The following is a 16369-nucleotide window of genomic DNA, read 5'->3' as shown; positions in this document are numbered from 1 at the left end:
GGCAAAGCGAATACTATGTTCGGCTGGATATTCCTGTACTGATACAGCAATATGGGGCCTTCAAACTAAATATGGCAGCAAGCTGAGCAGTGGGTTGCGAAGTACAACTCTATTGTTTACATGGAAATACTTCCAAGACTGTTTATTCAAGACACACCAGGTGACTGAGTAACACTCATATAGTATGCTTAATTTCACGGATATAATGTTTTATTATTATTATTATTATTATTAAATCAACCCTAGAACTTTTCTGATAAATCTCTCACAAGTTGCTGTACATAAAAAGATCCAAATATGTGCCTCTCACTAACTATATCACACCCATAATAATACACTCTGCTTCTTTAGCTTTGGAAGGATCCATTCAGTGTGGATTGTTTTACGATCATTCTCTGTTTATGCACAATACACCTTCGAGAACCATTCTCGTATCTCCAATTCTCTCTCTCTCTCTCTCTCTCTCTCTCTCTCTCTCTCTCTCTCTCTCTCAGAATAATAATGTACCCAAACTTTTAGAGAACCTAGATGTATACAAAATATAAATGTGAAGAAAATAAAAACTTTTGTATAAAAACGAATTCATTCATTCACTTACAGAAATACATATATACAATATGTAAAATACATGTGTACCGTACACTGCCAAGCAGTTGGGAAGAAATGATGATGATACTTAAATTTATATACAATGAGTATGTTTTGCACAGTCTGTACGTGCAATGATGAATTGTTCAAGTCTATAAACAAAACAAAAAGGCAGCAGTATAAGAAAGAATTTTTTTAAAAAAAACTAAAAAGGTAGCAATATCAATTAAAAAAAAAGTGCTTTTTAATTTACTTTTACACAAAACTGCTTTCTTTCTTCAAATATGTAGGAATGCGTGAATAATATATATTAACACATTGAGGTATTGGGAGTGTAATCAAGACTCAAAACTGGTTCAGGCTCTTCGGATAAACATTCCGAAGAAGTTTCATTCTCCTGATTGGAAGATTCGCCGAGACTGTTTAGTAATGGTTGCTTTACAACGTTGCAATAACTAGGTTTCCCATAATGCCCTCCTGTATGGACACTACTACAATTGTTCATCTTACACACATGGTGGTCCATTGTTTTGTGAATAGCAGGAAGAAGTTTTTGAAAACCAGATGAATCTTTTTCCCGCCAAAAGTTTGTACTTTTAATTGTGGGTTTGCTGTAAGCACTTATTACACTAGAATCCGTAGCGAGGTTTGTTGGTTGAGTTTCTGTCACGCCACCTGTCGCTGTAGTAGTAGCAGCAGCAGCAGAAGGTAGATTGCTTTTCGCTTGCATATTTTGATAGGAAGCCGATACACTATCACTACTAATTGTTGATGACGTAGAAAACGTGCGAGTTCTTTGTTGCGTCTCTGTAGGTGTTGAACCGCTTTCTTTGCTTTGTTAGTATTGTTGTTTGTACAAATTTCTTGTTGTTGCAGGGATCGTGGTATTTCGTACCCATCACTAGCAACTGTTGCGTCACTGTCATAGATAAGCTCCAAATATTTCGGAATTTCCGGTGTCGTTCCACTTCCTACACTTCTTCGTGGGACATTATTTCGACCATCTTCAGGACTTCCTGATTGTGAACTTGAAATGGGGATGGTAGAAGCAGTGGAAATGCTTTCATCATTTGAATTCCTGTCACTTCCTTCGGGGGTGTTATAGGGTACGCGTCCTCCATTTTGTAGAAAAGATACCCTGTTTTGACTTCCACTACTACTGCTTGTCTTCCAAGAGCCTATAAAAAGAATTGGTGAATTATTAATTACACTTACAATTAGTACAAGCTCTATACTCTTAGTTCCCATAGACTATTTTGAAATTCGAGATGCTACCCAAAGTATCAGAGATTTTTTTTTTTTTATCGGGCAAACCAGTAGCAGTACGACATTCCGCCGCTAGATGTCTCGAGGTACATGTATTAGCTACTGCACCACAAAGTTGCGTCATCTTTGGCGCGTTCAATTGTGAGTTGTAGTTGTGCGTGTCAGGACGTGTTTCAGTGCTTCTGCGATTTGTCAAATGGCTGACGTTAAGGAACAACGGATTTGCATTTCCACTGCTTCCGAAACTCACCGCATGCTGAAAGAGGCATTTGGTGAGAGTGTATTGAGAAGCAAGAAATTTGAGTGGCTCAAGAGTTTCAAAGAAGGCCGCGAATCTACGGAAGATGACAAACATTCGGGTCGACCAACATGCGTAATATCAGAAATGATCATGAAAGTGCGTGATGTGATTCGCGAAGACTGAAGGCAGACAATTCACGATGTTAGTAACAGACTTCGACTGTCGTACGGTACATGTCAACGAATTCTATCCGATGAACTGAACAGAAAAAGAATTGCAGCGAAGTTTGCCCCTCGCTTTGTAAGTATCGACCAAAATATTCTCAGAATTCAGACGTGTACTGAGCTGCAGGAGTTCGAGAGTGTCCAAACTTCTTATCCAGAGTCATTAAAGGTAATGAATCTTCGGTCTATGGTTATGATCCGGAAATGAAGCAGCAATCATTACAATGGAAGAGCCCGAAAAAAGCTCGACAAGTTCGCAGCAATATCAAGTCGATGCTGATCATTTTTTTTTTTTTCGAAATTCGAGGAATTGTGCATAAGGAGTTTGTTTCACCTGGTCAGAATGTCAACGGAAAGTTTTAGTTCAAGGTTCTGAAGAGACTGAGGGAAGATGTTCGGCGCAAACGGCCAGATCTGTGGTAAACGAGACTGGTTGCTGCACCATGACAACGCGCCCGCGCACACACCTCTCGTTGTGAGGGAATTCCTGGCAAAAAAAAAAAAAAAAACCACGGCAACGATTCCTCACCCTCCCTACTGCCCTGACCTAGACCCTTGCAACTTCTATCTGTTCCCGGACGTGAAACTTGCGTTGAAAGGGCGACTTTTTGACTCGATTGTAGACATCTAAGTGGAATTGCAACGAGTCCTGAACACCCTTCACCCTGCGGACTTCCAGGAATGCTTCCAAAAGTGGGAACAACGCTGGAATTGTTGCACACATGCCGGAGGGGACGACTTTGAAGGTGATGGTGGAAATTAGGACGTAAGTATAGTTGTCTGATTTCTACAGTAACAGTCTCGGATATTTTGGGTAGCACCTCGTAATCATACTCTTCCACAAAGAAACAAAGTGATATATAAAAATGGTTTGACAGGTTTCCAAAAAAAAAAAAAAAAAAAAAAAAAATTAACGTGAACGTTCATAAGAAGTTGTTTATCTGTATCTATTTATCTACAAACTTTATACAGTAGTTTCTGTAAATTTTATTTTAGTCACAGTTGCTCTTATTTTGAACTGTTGATACAAGTCTGCTTGCTTGGAAGAGATGAAGTTTACCAAATCAAAATAGTTTTGTTTCACTTTTGACGAAGCCATCCACTCGGTCATATTCTATGTCAAATGTATTCTGTACAATGACTAAAATCAAATTTACAGTAAGCACAAATGATCAAAGTTTCTGATATAATTCTGCAAGGCAGGGCCAATTTTTTAGAAAAATGCAGATTTCATAGAGTTATTTTCTAATATATCTATCTCAAGCCTTGATTGGTCTAGATACATGGAGCAAGAAGCAGAATATACAAAATAGAACCAAGATTTAGAAAATGTATAACTTATACAATTCAGCGAGCCATCGCCTCAGGGGGATAAGAAAAATAGACGTCAAGAATGGTGTTTAATTTTCCTGGCCTGTAGTACATTGTTAATTGGCCATCGCTGGTCTAAACTAATATTGGCAATTTGCATGGTATTCAAGCATAATAACTATCACTCTTGAACGAAACAATATCATCTGTTTCGGTGAATTTTCGAAAGAATCTTTCCAAATTATATCGCCTTATGGAACTTATATTTTCAAACTAAATTCGTGATTATACTTTGTTTCAATTACAGAGTTACCTTCAAATCATATTGGAAATATTACTCCTGTTTTTTGGTAACGTGTTTAAATTGATTTCCAAAGCAACTGACCAAACAGCATAAAGGGTAAACGACAAACGAGCACATTATGTATTTTTGCGGCGACTGTACGGCTCAAAACTTCTCTCACGTCACGCTACTGATATGTTAAATTAAACTCCAAAAGAATTTACTAGCATAATAGCTAAATGCAAAGCGTATTAACATCGAATGACAGAGGGATTTTTAATAAACAAAAGCAAAGTTAGTAATGTACCTGAACTGTTATTATGATTCTCATCTTCAAAGAAGCCAAGGTTTTCAATACCACCTGACAAGAAATAAAAGCAAGCATAAATTAGCATGCAGTAGCTGGTTTAGTATAATAAGTTGTTAGCTAAAAAATTAGATGGACACAAATACACACAAAAAGCAAACGCTTTTAGGACATATTCACGTTTTAAGTTTGTTAGTATCAACATTACACATGCCGATGAACATTAATAACATTGTAACTTGAAACTTGTTATAAGAGTATTTTATATACAGGGTGTTTCCAAACAACACCGACAGCGTTTGGGAGGTGATTCCTGACATCAAGATAAGACAAAAAAGTACAGACCAACTTGGGTGCACAAATGCTTCCTTTTGGGTTATAGGCTGCCGAAAACATGAAAAAATGAACTTTAACGGTCCATAGCTCCAATACTATGGGACATACCGTAGCCGAGTCAAGACTTCACTTAAGAACTAGTATGCGCCCTATTTAAATATCCAAGTTTCACAATCCTGCGGTACTTCCGCAACAACTTTTATATAGGTAGTTGGTGAGTACTTCAAATTATATGCCCGTAGACAAACTCCCTCTATAAGAATTGTTGCGTAAGTACCGCAGGATTCTGAAGCATATATTTTTGGATAGCGCACATATTAGTTCCTAAGTGAAGTCTTGACCCACCTACGGTAGGTCCCATAGTATTGGTGCTATGGACCTTTAGAGGTCATTTTTTCATGTTTTCGGCAGCCTGTAACCCTGAAAGGAAGCATTTGTGCACCCAGGTTGGTCTATGCTTTTTATCTTATCTTGGTGTCATGAATCACCTCCCAAACGTTGTCGGTGTTGTTTTGAAACACCCTGTAAATAACATTAGAGCATAACTTCAGTGGCGAAACTACTGCATTTACAGAGGACATTGATCAGAAAGTGAAGGAGTTAAATTTTACCAGAATTAGAATTGGATTACCGGCAGTGATTTATTTGTGGATTTTGTAGAAGGGGGGAATATTTATAAAGTATTGCTACTAAAACGTGAAGTTGAATTATTGTACTTTATAACAGATTATATAGCCTATGAAAGGGGTATTTTACCTGGGAAGATTGAACTAAGAGACAAGGAAGTCAAAATTTAGAAGGGGGGAAATTCCCAGGCTTCCCTGGCTACAAATAAATCCCTGATTACCGGTATAAAAGAAATAGTTGTAAATTAAACTCAAGTATTGGAAACTTCTTTTCTGAAGATGATTAGTGGTAGTTGATTTGCAGCCAAATCGAACTGTGAAACGAAAGATGGTCTAATCAAAATTTCCAATACATTCATGATTATGACTAACTCAACTTTTCCTTGTTACCGGTTATCACAACTTCTTTATTGATCTAATATAGACCACTGAAGAAACGCTACCATCTCTAAATGTCAAATTCAGCCGCTAAATCTAGGGTATAACTATAAATTATCACAAAATTCAAAATACGTATTAACACTTCATTGCTAGCATAAGAAAATTTAGAATGACAACAATTTAATGGTATTTTGTTTCACGATTTAAAATAAAGAGGAGAAAATTGAAAATATCTAGGTCTTCTGTGAACAAATTTGTATATTATACGATTGTATTTGTAGTGCATGAAATTACTCTGAAAATTAACACACATGTTATTTCAGAGGTTCTCCTTTAAAGACGACAGTACTTGTGAGGTAAAATAACAAATTAATGAAAAATAAATAGATAAAGGTAGTTACACTCTGTGTCATCCAAATTGGCGTATGGCATCAGCCAATAAGCTTGCAGTGCGCTGTTACTAAACCTTCAGGGAGGAATCTAATCATTAATAATTGATTTTGTTCGTATTTGTATACAATTATGAATGATTAGATTCGTCACTGAAGGTTTGGTAACAGCGCACTGCGAGCTTATTGGCTGACGCCATACGCCAATTCAGATGTCGTAGAGAATAGTAAATAACTTTTATTGCTTTAACATTTTTCTTTGCTTAAAGCAATTCTGAGTAGCAATATGAAAATAAATCTTTATATTGTTTATTTTTTATATTCAGCTTTTGAATTTCGTTGTGCATGATCAAAACCTAAGAAAGTAATTAACTTATACGAAGTCCTGAGAAGAATTCTCGCGTATTGGGTTAAAATTTTAGTTTCGCCACTGGATTTCTCGGTAATTTTCTTTTACAAATAACTTTTTCATGCATTATCTGATTATAAAATAACTTTCCCGTTTTTACAAGAAGTAAAAAAACTCTTTTTCACCAACTCTTTCACTAGTACAGTTTAATAACTATTACTAAAATTTAATAAGCAATTTGCAACTTTGATACACTTTATTGGTAAACAGTCAAACCAGAAACAAATATTAAAAGGTAATATAAAAAGAACTTTCATAATTAGTTATGTATCAGTGTCCTACTCGCTGGTCAAGTGGCTAGCTCACACGCCTTTCTTTCGATTCTCGGCAGGAGAGCATGGAAGGTACTACACTGGTTCAGATCTCGGTTTAAGCAGCAAGTCTCGTTCTAATAGCCTGGCTGCTGATAAAGGACGTAGATACCAATCAATCAAGAACTACTTTTCAATCGAGTTGAATTAAATTATTTTTCCCCTTTATAAAATTTTGTTTGACTGTTCATTTAAGTTTCTTTGATTAATTAATTTACTTGGTATGCATTATATTGTTTTCACGTTTGATAAATTACATTCTCAAGTTACAGGCAATGAAGTCATATGGACTCCAGCTGGAACTTAATTTCAACAGAAGGTAAGTATCAATTAACATTTTGAATGTTAGCCACTAAATTACGTAACTGGACTTTATCATTCTACGTACAGATTTCTGAAAAATTATTTGTACTTCCGAGCTTTCGACTCTGCCCTGGAGTCTTGGTCACGAAGGATAAAAACAGGAAGAAAAATTAAAATATCAAGGAATAAAATGGAACTTACGTAACCAAGGGAAGAGCTGTGCTAGAAAATATGTTGTCAAGTACGTCGGTAATCATCAACTGGTGTTTTCCAGCATAGCTCTTCCCTTGGTAAGTCCGTTCCATTTTATTCCTTGATATTTTTTATTTTTTTTTTCTTCCTGTTTTTAACCTCCATGACCAGGGAAGAGTCGAAAGCTCGGAAGTACAAATAATTTCCAAGAATTACAGAAATCTGAAAGTAGAATGATAGAATTCCTGAGCGTGGTTTTACATTGTCTGAAGCGGACTTGGTTAGTTTTATCATCTGTTCTGATGATTAAAAAGAATCTATCACAAGATGGACAGGTCAGCTACAGAATTCGAACCCGAAGTATTTTGATTGCGGGACACACATATTACTTTCTTTTAGATGGTTTCCACAATCGATTTAATTTCAGATTAAAAAAAAAAAAATAAAATAAAATAGGTGAAAAAGAGTAATACATTTAATTTGTTATCCTAATTCATCAGTAAACCTTTTTTTATCATGCATATTAATGTGACACAAACACATAGTAACAAACACTATATTTTTAAAAAGGTTAACAATGTTATTTCTCACATATCACATCACCATGTTATTAAATTAAATTATCTAGCAGTTGTATAGGTTTAAGTTTAAAAATCAGCCATAATTCATAGCGCTGCTTACTTTCAATGTAGCATATTCAACATATATTTAGTTTCTAACTTTTATAAATCCCGGATAAGCAGCAAGAAAATTGAAATACTGAAAAAATTAAAGTACTCCAATACCTCTATAATAAAGTTAATTAATGTTATTTGTTAATTCAAAAAATAATGCCCCATGCAACATTTTAAAAACAAAGGTAGGAAAATAAAGAAAATACCATTTCGAGTTCTTCCAATATAGTGTCCATTATGTACAGATGCTAAAGGGGCGTTTTCTGATTTGTCTTTAAGATCCTCTAAAACTTCTAAACAATATTTGAAAGTAGGTCTATTTTCTGGACCGTAGCTCCAGCATTTTATCATTAATTGATACCTGAAATTACAATAAAAGAATTTTTCATTTGTAGTTCATATAGAAAGAGGACACATTCATAATACACAAACGCAAGCACGTAATAGTATAAATGTTACCTCAAGTAAATTTAAACTAATGACAGAATAAATTCCTACTAGAAAGCGTCATTACAGAAATTATGACTGGCATCTACCTCTACAAATTCCCATTTTTGAACACAAACTGCGTAATTTGTGTAACATCAGAACAAATAAAATCGGCATAAGGGTATGATTAGGATATCAACAACTGTCACATTTACTTGCAATCCTAATCATGAATAATCCTTGAATTTTGAAGCTTTCTCCTCTCCTTGGAACCTTGGTCACAGAGATAAAAAGTAATATAAATTAGGAGGAAAATTGAAATTAACTATCTCAATTGGGAAGAAGTGTATAGAAATACAAAAATACGTGGAGTTACACTGAGTTAGAATGACTTGTAAGTAAGACCAAATAAACTTTTTAAGTTCTCCTTTAAAATGCGTGTTTTTTTTTCTTCTGTATCTTATGACCGTCAGCACGGACATTATTGGACAAACTGTGTATTTTCTCCAATTTTTAATCAACATGCAAAATTATTATTTTATTCACATAAACGGAAAACTTGTTTTCTTGCTTTGCTCTGAACGCTTTCGAGCTGGTGAGAAACTACGTTCTTTCTTTGCATACGGGTGTTCTCCAGACCTACTGGCACCGTCAATAATACAAAGAAATCATTCTTTGCTAAACCAAGTGCCTATCTCATTTAGCAGAGTGCTTTGGAAATTTTTTTTCTTTTCTTGAGTAAAGTTACCAACTCATGATTTTGACTACTAAGACTATTTTATATATACTTTTCATCTAAATGATTATCAACGCTTGGAAATCTTTTTAAGTACGAAATGGTTACATTGCAAGCAGGTGCGACAACCGACACTTTACTTCAACTATCGTGGGAACGATGCTTGTAGTCTGTGTGAATTGTTTACAGAATGGTCAATCTCCACAATTGCCAATGTGCATTCTTTTTTACTAAACTGTTTTATATTGAACTATTATGCGAAAAATCCATCAGCTATAGACTGAATACTTAAAGTTGGTCTGCAACACTCATTTACTATTGCAATTTCTAGTTCTTCGTCCTCACGAAGTTAAAATACGTGTTGCCAGAACTACTGAATATACCACAACTATATTTGCATTAAGTATGAATATATAAACTTTTGTATTCCTCATACTAAATCTTAAAAGACACTGCCAACCAGAAACATAGCGATGGGATTTTCCCGACTGTTGGCAGAAGCGAAGAAAATGAAATGAAATGGAATGTTTGAGTTTTACGTCCCACTTTTATGCCGGTTAGGCTAAAGGAGACGAGAGATGAATGAAATGGTGGAATAAAGAAAGTGGGAGGAAACGGGAGAACCCCGAGAAAACCCACGCACACGGTGTTTGTCCACCACAAAGTTCACTTGGCGGGAGCAGGGTTTGAACCCGGGACCCCAAACACCAGAGGTGAACGCTCTGCCACTGAGCCACTGCGGCCCTTGACAGAAGCGAAGAGTTCGTGCTTGGTGTTAAGAGAGTGAGGCGCGAAAAGCCTATTTTGGACGAACTTACTTATGTTCAAGTATGTAAATGACTACGAATAAGTATTAAGTTTTTTGTGTAATTATAGCTACAGCCTCAACAGGAAAAGTGAACAAAATGCAGATGTTACCTAAAATAATGGTCCCACTGGAATCCCAGAAATCTAATTCTAACAAATTTATAAACATTGAGCTATGTGTTACGAACTTTATAGCACTGATTGTAATATGAAATTGAAACTAGTTTCAAGGTAGAAAAATCCCTCAAATATTAGTAACACTTCTGAAGCAAAAATTTGTAAAATCCTGTTTTTAACAGTGCACATGGATTTTATTCCTGTTAAATCTGAATGAGTTTATTATAAAGAATTATACTTGCGTATTTGGGGCCTTTCTCCGTATATATAATTGAGAAATCTTTTACTCTTCTTGTATTATAACTGCTTACATCATCTACAGACGTTAAGAGAAGTTTTTAAAATGTTTATTTATAGTTTAACTTCTTCCCTGAATAATTGTATGTTCATCTCACCTAAGAATTTCATTTAATTGTACGAATGTTTGTAGAAAATTCACAGCTTTTGTATAATTAATAGTTTTATTTTAAAATTTGAAGTTCGGTGTACTTAAACTCCCTTAAGTATACAGTATTTTTCCATGTTTAATTTACTGGCTGCTGACCAATTAGATAATTCAATATATTTAATTTACTGGTTGCTAATTAATCAGAGAACATTATTTGCTTATACCGCCACAACATATTAGAAATTTTGACGCATATTTAACTTGCTTACTACAGTATTGTCGTTATTCACTACTTTCTTATTTCATATTTTTTCTAATTTTTCTAATAGTTCATTTCTTGATATACTAAATTGTAAACGTTCGCGAGTTCAAAGTACTTTTAATAAAATACTGACGGCGAGATACATAAAATAATAATAAAAAGAAAAAAAAAAACTATAAACTAACTGAAGGGACAAAATAGAAGAATATTACATTTTCTGAGACAGAAAATAATGATTTATGTGACTGATACTTTTTAACCATCCCTTGGTTTGCAATATTACGCATAACCAGTGATTTCACTTTTAATACCATCACTCTGAAAGTAGCAGATCTTTTCCATTTAGGTGTACTACGCTTTCCATCAGCTGTACCCATAGCGACGCCTAGTGTCAGAATCTTCACCTTTAACTAGAAATAACCTTATGATAACACGTTACAACAAGGGAGGGTACTTTATGTTCACCACGAGGACTTTCTTTAAAATTCTGTTTTTTTTTTTTCTTTTTTTTTTCTAGAAATTAAAAGTATTGAATGACAGAAAATAAAATTTATATTATTTTTGACACAAAGCTTTAGTTATAACTTGATACTAAAGAAACAACCATAAAAATTTTTATCCTAATAAAAGTGTGGACATTTTTTAACCCACCTTGGTATACGTAGGGTTAATTCTAATAACTACTTGACAATGAAAAATATTTCGACAATTGCAACCATTTCACTAAATACTAATTTTGTAAGTCAAAATTATTAACTTAGAAAAATTGTAAGATTGTTCTTCAAATTTTGTAAAATTTTAAAAGAAAATAAATACAAAAAAAATGTAACGAGAACTGAATAACATAATTTAACGACTAAAGCAAATCATGAAATTTAGATTCACAGACTAAAATACGATTAAGTTATCACTTAAATTACTAAATGACATTTTTAAATTGTTATATTTAGAATTAAGGAGACTTACAGATCTTCTGGACAGTTGTTTGGCCTGCCTAGGCGTCCGCCATTTCTAACGTAATGCAACACTTCTAAATTTGTTCTTGCTGGATATGGTTGTTGTCCCAATGTCATTATTTCCCAAATCAGTACTCCAAATGCCCAAACGTCTGATTGGCTAGTGAAAACGCCATCTACCAATGACTCTGGAGCCATCCACCTTTTTTGTTTGTTTTGAAAAATGAAAGAAAAAGAAACCATTAATATATTCATCACTTACTCGCCTCCATGTTCCCTGAAGACGTATATTATGTATTATCATCTGCAATATTTCAAAGTTTGATTGGACTTCTCCAGGCAGCAACAGATTGGAAATTATACTTATTTTTAATTTTCCTTACATTTTGTAATCGTTGAAAATCCTTAGAAATGTTTAAATTTTATCGAACTTGCTAACATCTATCTATTTATTATATATATATATATATATATATATATATATATATATATATATATATATATATATATATATAGGGTGTCTCAAAAGTCCCCTGTCCCCTGACATAGGGTAACAGTTATTATCAGAGTTAGGCAAAATATAAGAGGGGAAACCGCCTCCAAATATGATCTTTTAAATTTAAAGTGAAGAAAGTTTTTAAATTGGATGAACCATTTGGGCTGTACACTCTTTATGCACCCAATATTAAATGAAAATGCAACGTTGCCATTTACCTAGACCCATAACATAAATTAATGAAGTTATTGTTTGACATGGGGACTGGCAATCGACTCGTTAGCGTAAAAGAAAGAAAATAAATAAAACACTATATAGAATACTTACAGTTTGGTGTCCCCAGTAGCAAGCTTACAAACATAAAATATTAGTTTTACATACATCTAAATAAATAACCACTTTTCACAGCACAAACAATTGTTTATGTACCGAAGTTGTTGTTTCAACTAGCTTATAGATTCATTGATATATGTTCATACGAATAAAATTATAAAGAACGAACTTATGCAGTAAATTTATATACAGTCATTGTTATTTGTGTTCTTATTCAATTTATATCAGTTACCAATTCATAATTGAAAGGTTTCTTATTTGGTGATTCTTAAATGAAAGATTACGTACCAATAAGATGAATAGCCTTTAAAATTTTCACTTACATGCGAATTATATTAACTTTCACAAACTTAAATTAACTTTATATTTAATAATAAACAGAGTGACAGTCATGCACTTTCCAACTCTTTGGTGCTTTTTGTGTATGGCTTTTATGGGAACGGACTGGGTAGCGTAGTAGTTAATGCATCGACATAGTATGTCGAAGATTCTGGGTTTGAGTCCCGATACAGTCACATGCACTTTTTCACTTTTTGTGTATTACTGAATTTGCAGCTACAGAGAATTTGGTATGTAAAAATAAGTTTAAATCGGTTGTTTCTTTCTCTCATTAATATAATGATAATGCAACAATTAGAAGTGTTCTGAACATAACAACTAGGTTGTAGTACAAGCCACGTGGTCTGAGTGAAAGAGCACCAAACAGTTGGAGAGTGTATGGCTGTCCTGGGAGTGGATTGGGTAGCGTTGTGGTTAATGCATTGGCACGGTACGCCGAAGATTCCGGATTCGAATCTCCGTCCAGTCATGCACTTTTTCACTGTGAGTATTATTGAATTCGTACCTACAGACAATATGGTGTGTAAACGTGAGTTTAATCAGTTATTTCCTCCTTCCATTAATACTTTCCTCTTTTATATATATTTTTTTTACCTTGGTACTGTAGTAAATTATATTAATGTATTAATAATCTGACTTTTTTATTAACGATTTCTGAAAATCTTATCTGTTGAGACCAGAAATAAGTAGTAAATATATTAACTAGTCATTTGTACTGTATTAAGGTATAGAAAAAATACTATTTTTCTCTTTCCATACTGAGAAAATGTTATTTTTGAATCTCAAATTGAATACCGATATAAAAATAACATTTTTATTTTTTTAAGAAAAAACTAATATGCAACCTGAACCCACAACTGCAAAACAATTTTATCTATAGATGTAAATAAAACAGTATTACAGATTTTTATGTATTAAAACTTCTTTTCTTTTCAAACTTACGCTCGAAAACTTCTTTTCAGAGGTATTATTACCTGAAATCATAAACGTTTGAATTTCGGAGCTAAATAGCCCGAGTATTAATAAAGTTAGAGAGTGCACTATTGATATCACGGATCATGTTAATACTTTTTTTTCCGAAATACTAATATCGTAATTCGTATTATTATTATTAACACAAGAATATTCGTAGTTATTAGTAAAATATCATTGCAACCTTTAATACATACCTAACTGGAAGAAGTCCTTCTCCTTCTTTTCTATAATAATCATTTTTGTAAATATCCCGTGCTAGGCCGAAATCACCTATCTTCACTATACGTGTCTGGGGATCACTTGAAGAGACAAGACAGTTCCTACACGCCAGATCACGGTGAACAAAATGCATTTCTTCTAAGTACCTACACCCACGAGCAACGTCCACACACATCGCTAACAGATCATGAAGTGTCAATGCATTTGCTGTATACTGCGAAAATAAAATTATAATATTAAATTTGCATACTTGTTTCTGGTTACAAAATAATAATTAACCAAATAATATGTATGAATCGGTGAGTGGAAGAACAGTACTAGTCCAAAATAAGTCTTTATGAATATTTCAATAAGAAAATTATGTTATGCTGTTTTACTGTATACATAAAATTCATTTATAAAATACGTATCTTATCTTATTTGTCCTTTAGGGAGTTTATCGGTATAGTCACAAGCCATGACGACTTGATCACTAATATTGTTTCAGTAGTGGAATTAATTTTAGTTACAGTATGAACTGTAACCAAAATGGCCCGTCAACGAGGACGAATAACCGGTTCAAAGTAAAATTGCTAACACTAAAAATTTTAAGAAATAACGGGGGTTAGTGGTGCCAGACACATATAAATTATTCTAAGTATCCTAAAGATTGTATCAAACGTAAAATGTGTGAAAGTAAAATTATTTGAAACTGAAAATTGAAAAAGTGAGAGTGTAACACTCGTGTACTTATCTGGCTAGCTGCCATCTTGATCCCCTAAATTACGTAATAACTTTGAAAAAGTTTATATCAATTCTAGGAATGTGTTGGTCTATCCATTCAACACTTATTTTCGACATTAAGAGTAACAGCCTATTTTGGACTTGCACTGTTCTTCCAGTCACCAATATATGTATCTCTCCTACATGCAAAGGACACTTATTTTACAATAGATTTTATATAGCAATACAAAAATAAATAGAAATTAAAATACTTGTAAATTATAAAATCAGAAATGTTATCCTCAGATTAAGTCAAGTCTTCCCTGGCTCTTTCACGCTTCGTGCTAAAGTGCGGTGCAGATCTAAAATAGGTAGCTGAAAATATATATATATATATATATATAAATTTTCTTTGTTTTGAATATTTAAAATAGTATATATAAAAATATAAACTTACAATTAGAGGTCTGCTTGACCTGAGGTAGCTAAGTAAGTCCCCGCTCTCCATAAGTTCAAGAATAATGAAGTTTGGATCATTGTCTAAGCATACTCCTAATAGTTGTAGAATGTGCTCGTGTTTGAAGTTCCTCATAAGTTGAGCCTCTTTCAAGAATTCAGCTTTTTCCTGTTCTGTAGCCCCCTTCCGCAACGTCTGAGAAAAATAGGAATAAAATTTAAAAATTAAAATTTTATAAAATCATCATCATAACTACTGCAATTAACATAATTATTAGGATTAAAATTAAAACGACAAACAATTGCCAGCTTAGGAAAAGAACAATTTTCATACCTAATATTTAGGTTTAAAAAAATCCTGTACTTGTGTCTAATAGGTAGAATCGAAGTTACCTTAAAACGGTTTTTCGAACAAGATATCAAACACAAGATTTTGAACTTCACAATTCTGAATATTTAAGAATTCACTTTTAGAAGACATATAAAAATGGGTAAAGTTTAATGAGAATGTAACGTCAGTTTCACTAATCTTTTTTCAGATTATCCCTGGTATGCTGGATAAAAATGAATTACATTACTACGGATGTTTATGGTATGCAGGACAAAAATTAAATGACTAAGCTCATATGTAAAATGTAGAGAACAAAAATGAGTTACATAACTCAGGATGTTCATGGTGCGTAGTACAAAAATTAAATGACTAAAGTCATCTCTATAGTATGCAAAACAAAAATGAATTAAATGACTAAGTATGTTGATAGTATGCAGGACAAAAATTAAATGACTAAAATCATCTAGGTAGTGTACAAAACATGAAATGAATTAAATGACTAACGTCCTCTATGATATGCAGAACCAAAATAAATGCTTAAGGTCGTCTATGCTACGCAAAATAAAAATTAATTAAATGAGGTCGTTTATGGAAGCGAATGTGTTAATAGTGCTAGGAATAGGCACTCTTTAACATTACTGCTGGTGTTCTATCGGCAAGTTTATGGACTCCTACGTTCTAGATAGAGGTTTTTAACAAATAATACCAACTACATATTCTATTTATACAATACAGTTTTCCAAGCAAAGTACAATTCACCTAATGCAAGTCTTTTTTTTCCTTTCTCATTATTGCCGGGTTAATCTATGCAAATGCATTCTGCAACTACTTGTCTCAATTCCTCATTGGTTGAATTACTTTATACTTGATGTATTATCATACTATATTACTAGACTGAGAAAGTTTAGATTATAGTTGTCTTTTCTAATAAGACTATGAAGTACAGTTGTATTTTAGGCTTCAATATGTACGTTATGCACAA

General features: G+C 33.5%; 1 protein-coding gene across 3 annotated transcripts in view; it reads right to left on the bottom strand.

The window, feature by feature from the left end:
- Nucleotides 1-566: 566 nt before the first annotated feature.
- The window catches only part of sev (receptor protein-tyrosine kinase sevenless), a 343357-nt gene continuing 327554 nt past the window's right edge, over nt 567-16369 (bottom strand). For 2 of the 3 annotated variants that reach the window (XM_081730952.1, XM_081730953.1), the window contains exons 33-38: nt 15058-15252; nt 13874-14112; nt 11547-11738; nt 8048-8202; nt 4221-4274; nt 567-1766 (exon numbers count right to left, since the gene is read on the bottom strand). In XM_081730952.1, coding sequence (XP_081587078.1) covers nt 1255-1766; nt 4221-4274; nt 8048-8202; nt 11547-11738; nt 13874-14112; nt 15058-15252 — 1347 coding nt within the window. In that variant the 3' untranslated portion in view covers nt 567-1254. The remainder of the gene's footprint in view (nt 1767-4220; nt 4275-8047; nt 8203-11546; nt 11739-13873; nt 14113-15057; nt 15253-16369) is intronic. The other variant, XM_081730963.1, reaches the window with a different exon arrangement.

Source organism: Thermobia domestica, chromosome 1, assembly GCF_964235325.1.
Source record: "Thermobia domestica chromosome 1, izTheDome1.hap1.1, whole genome shotgun sequence".
Classification (NCBI taxonomy): domain Eukaryota; kingdom Metazoa; phylum Arthropoda; class Insecta; order Zygentoma; family Lepismatidae; genus Thermobia; species Thermobia domestica.
Note: the sequence above shows the minus strand (reverse complement) of the source record. Positions and strands in the feature narration are given on the sequence as shown.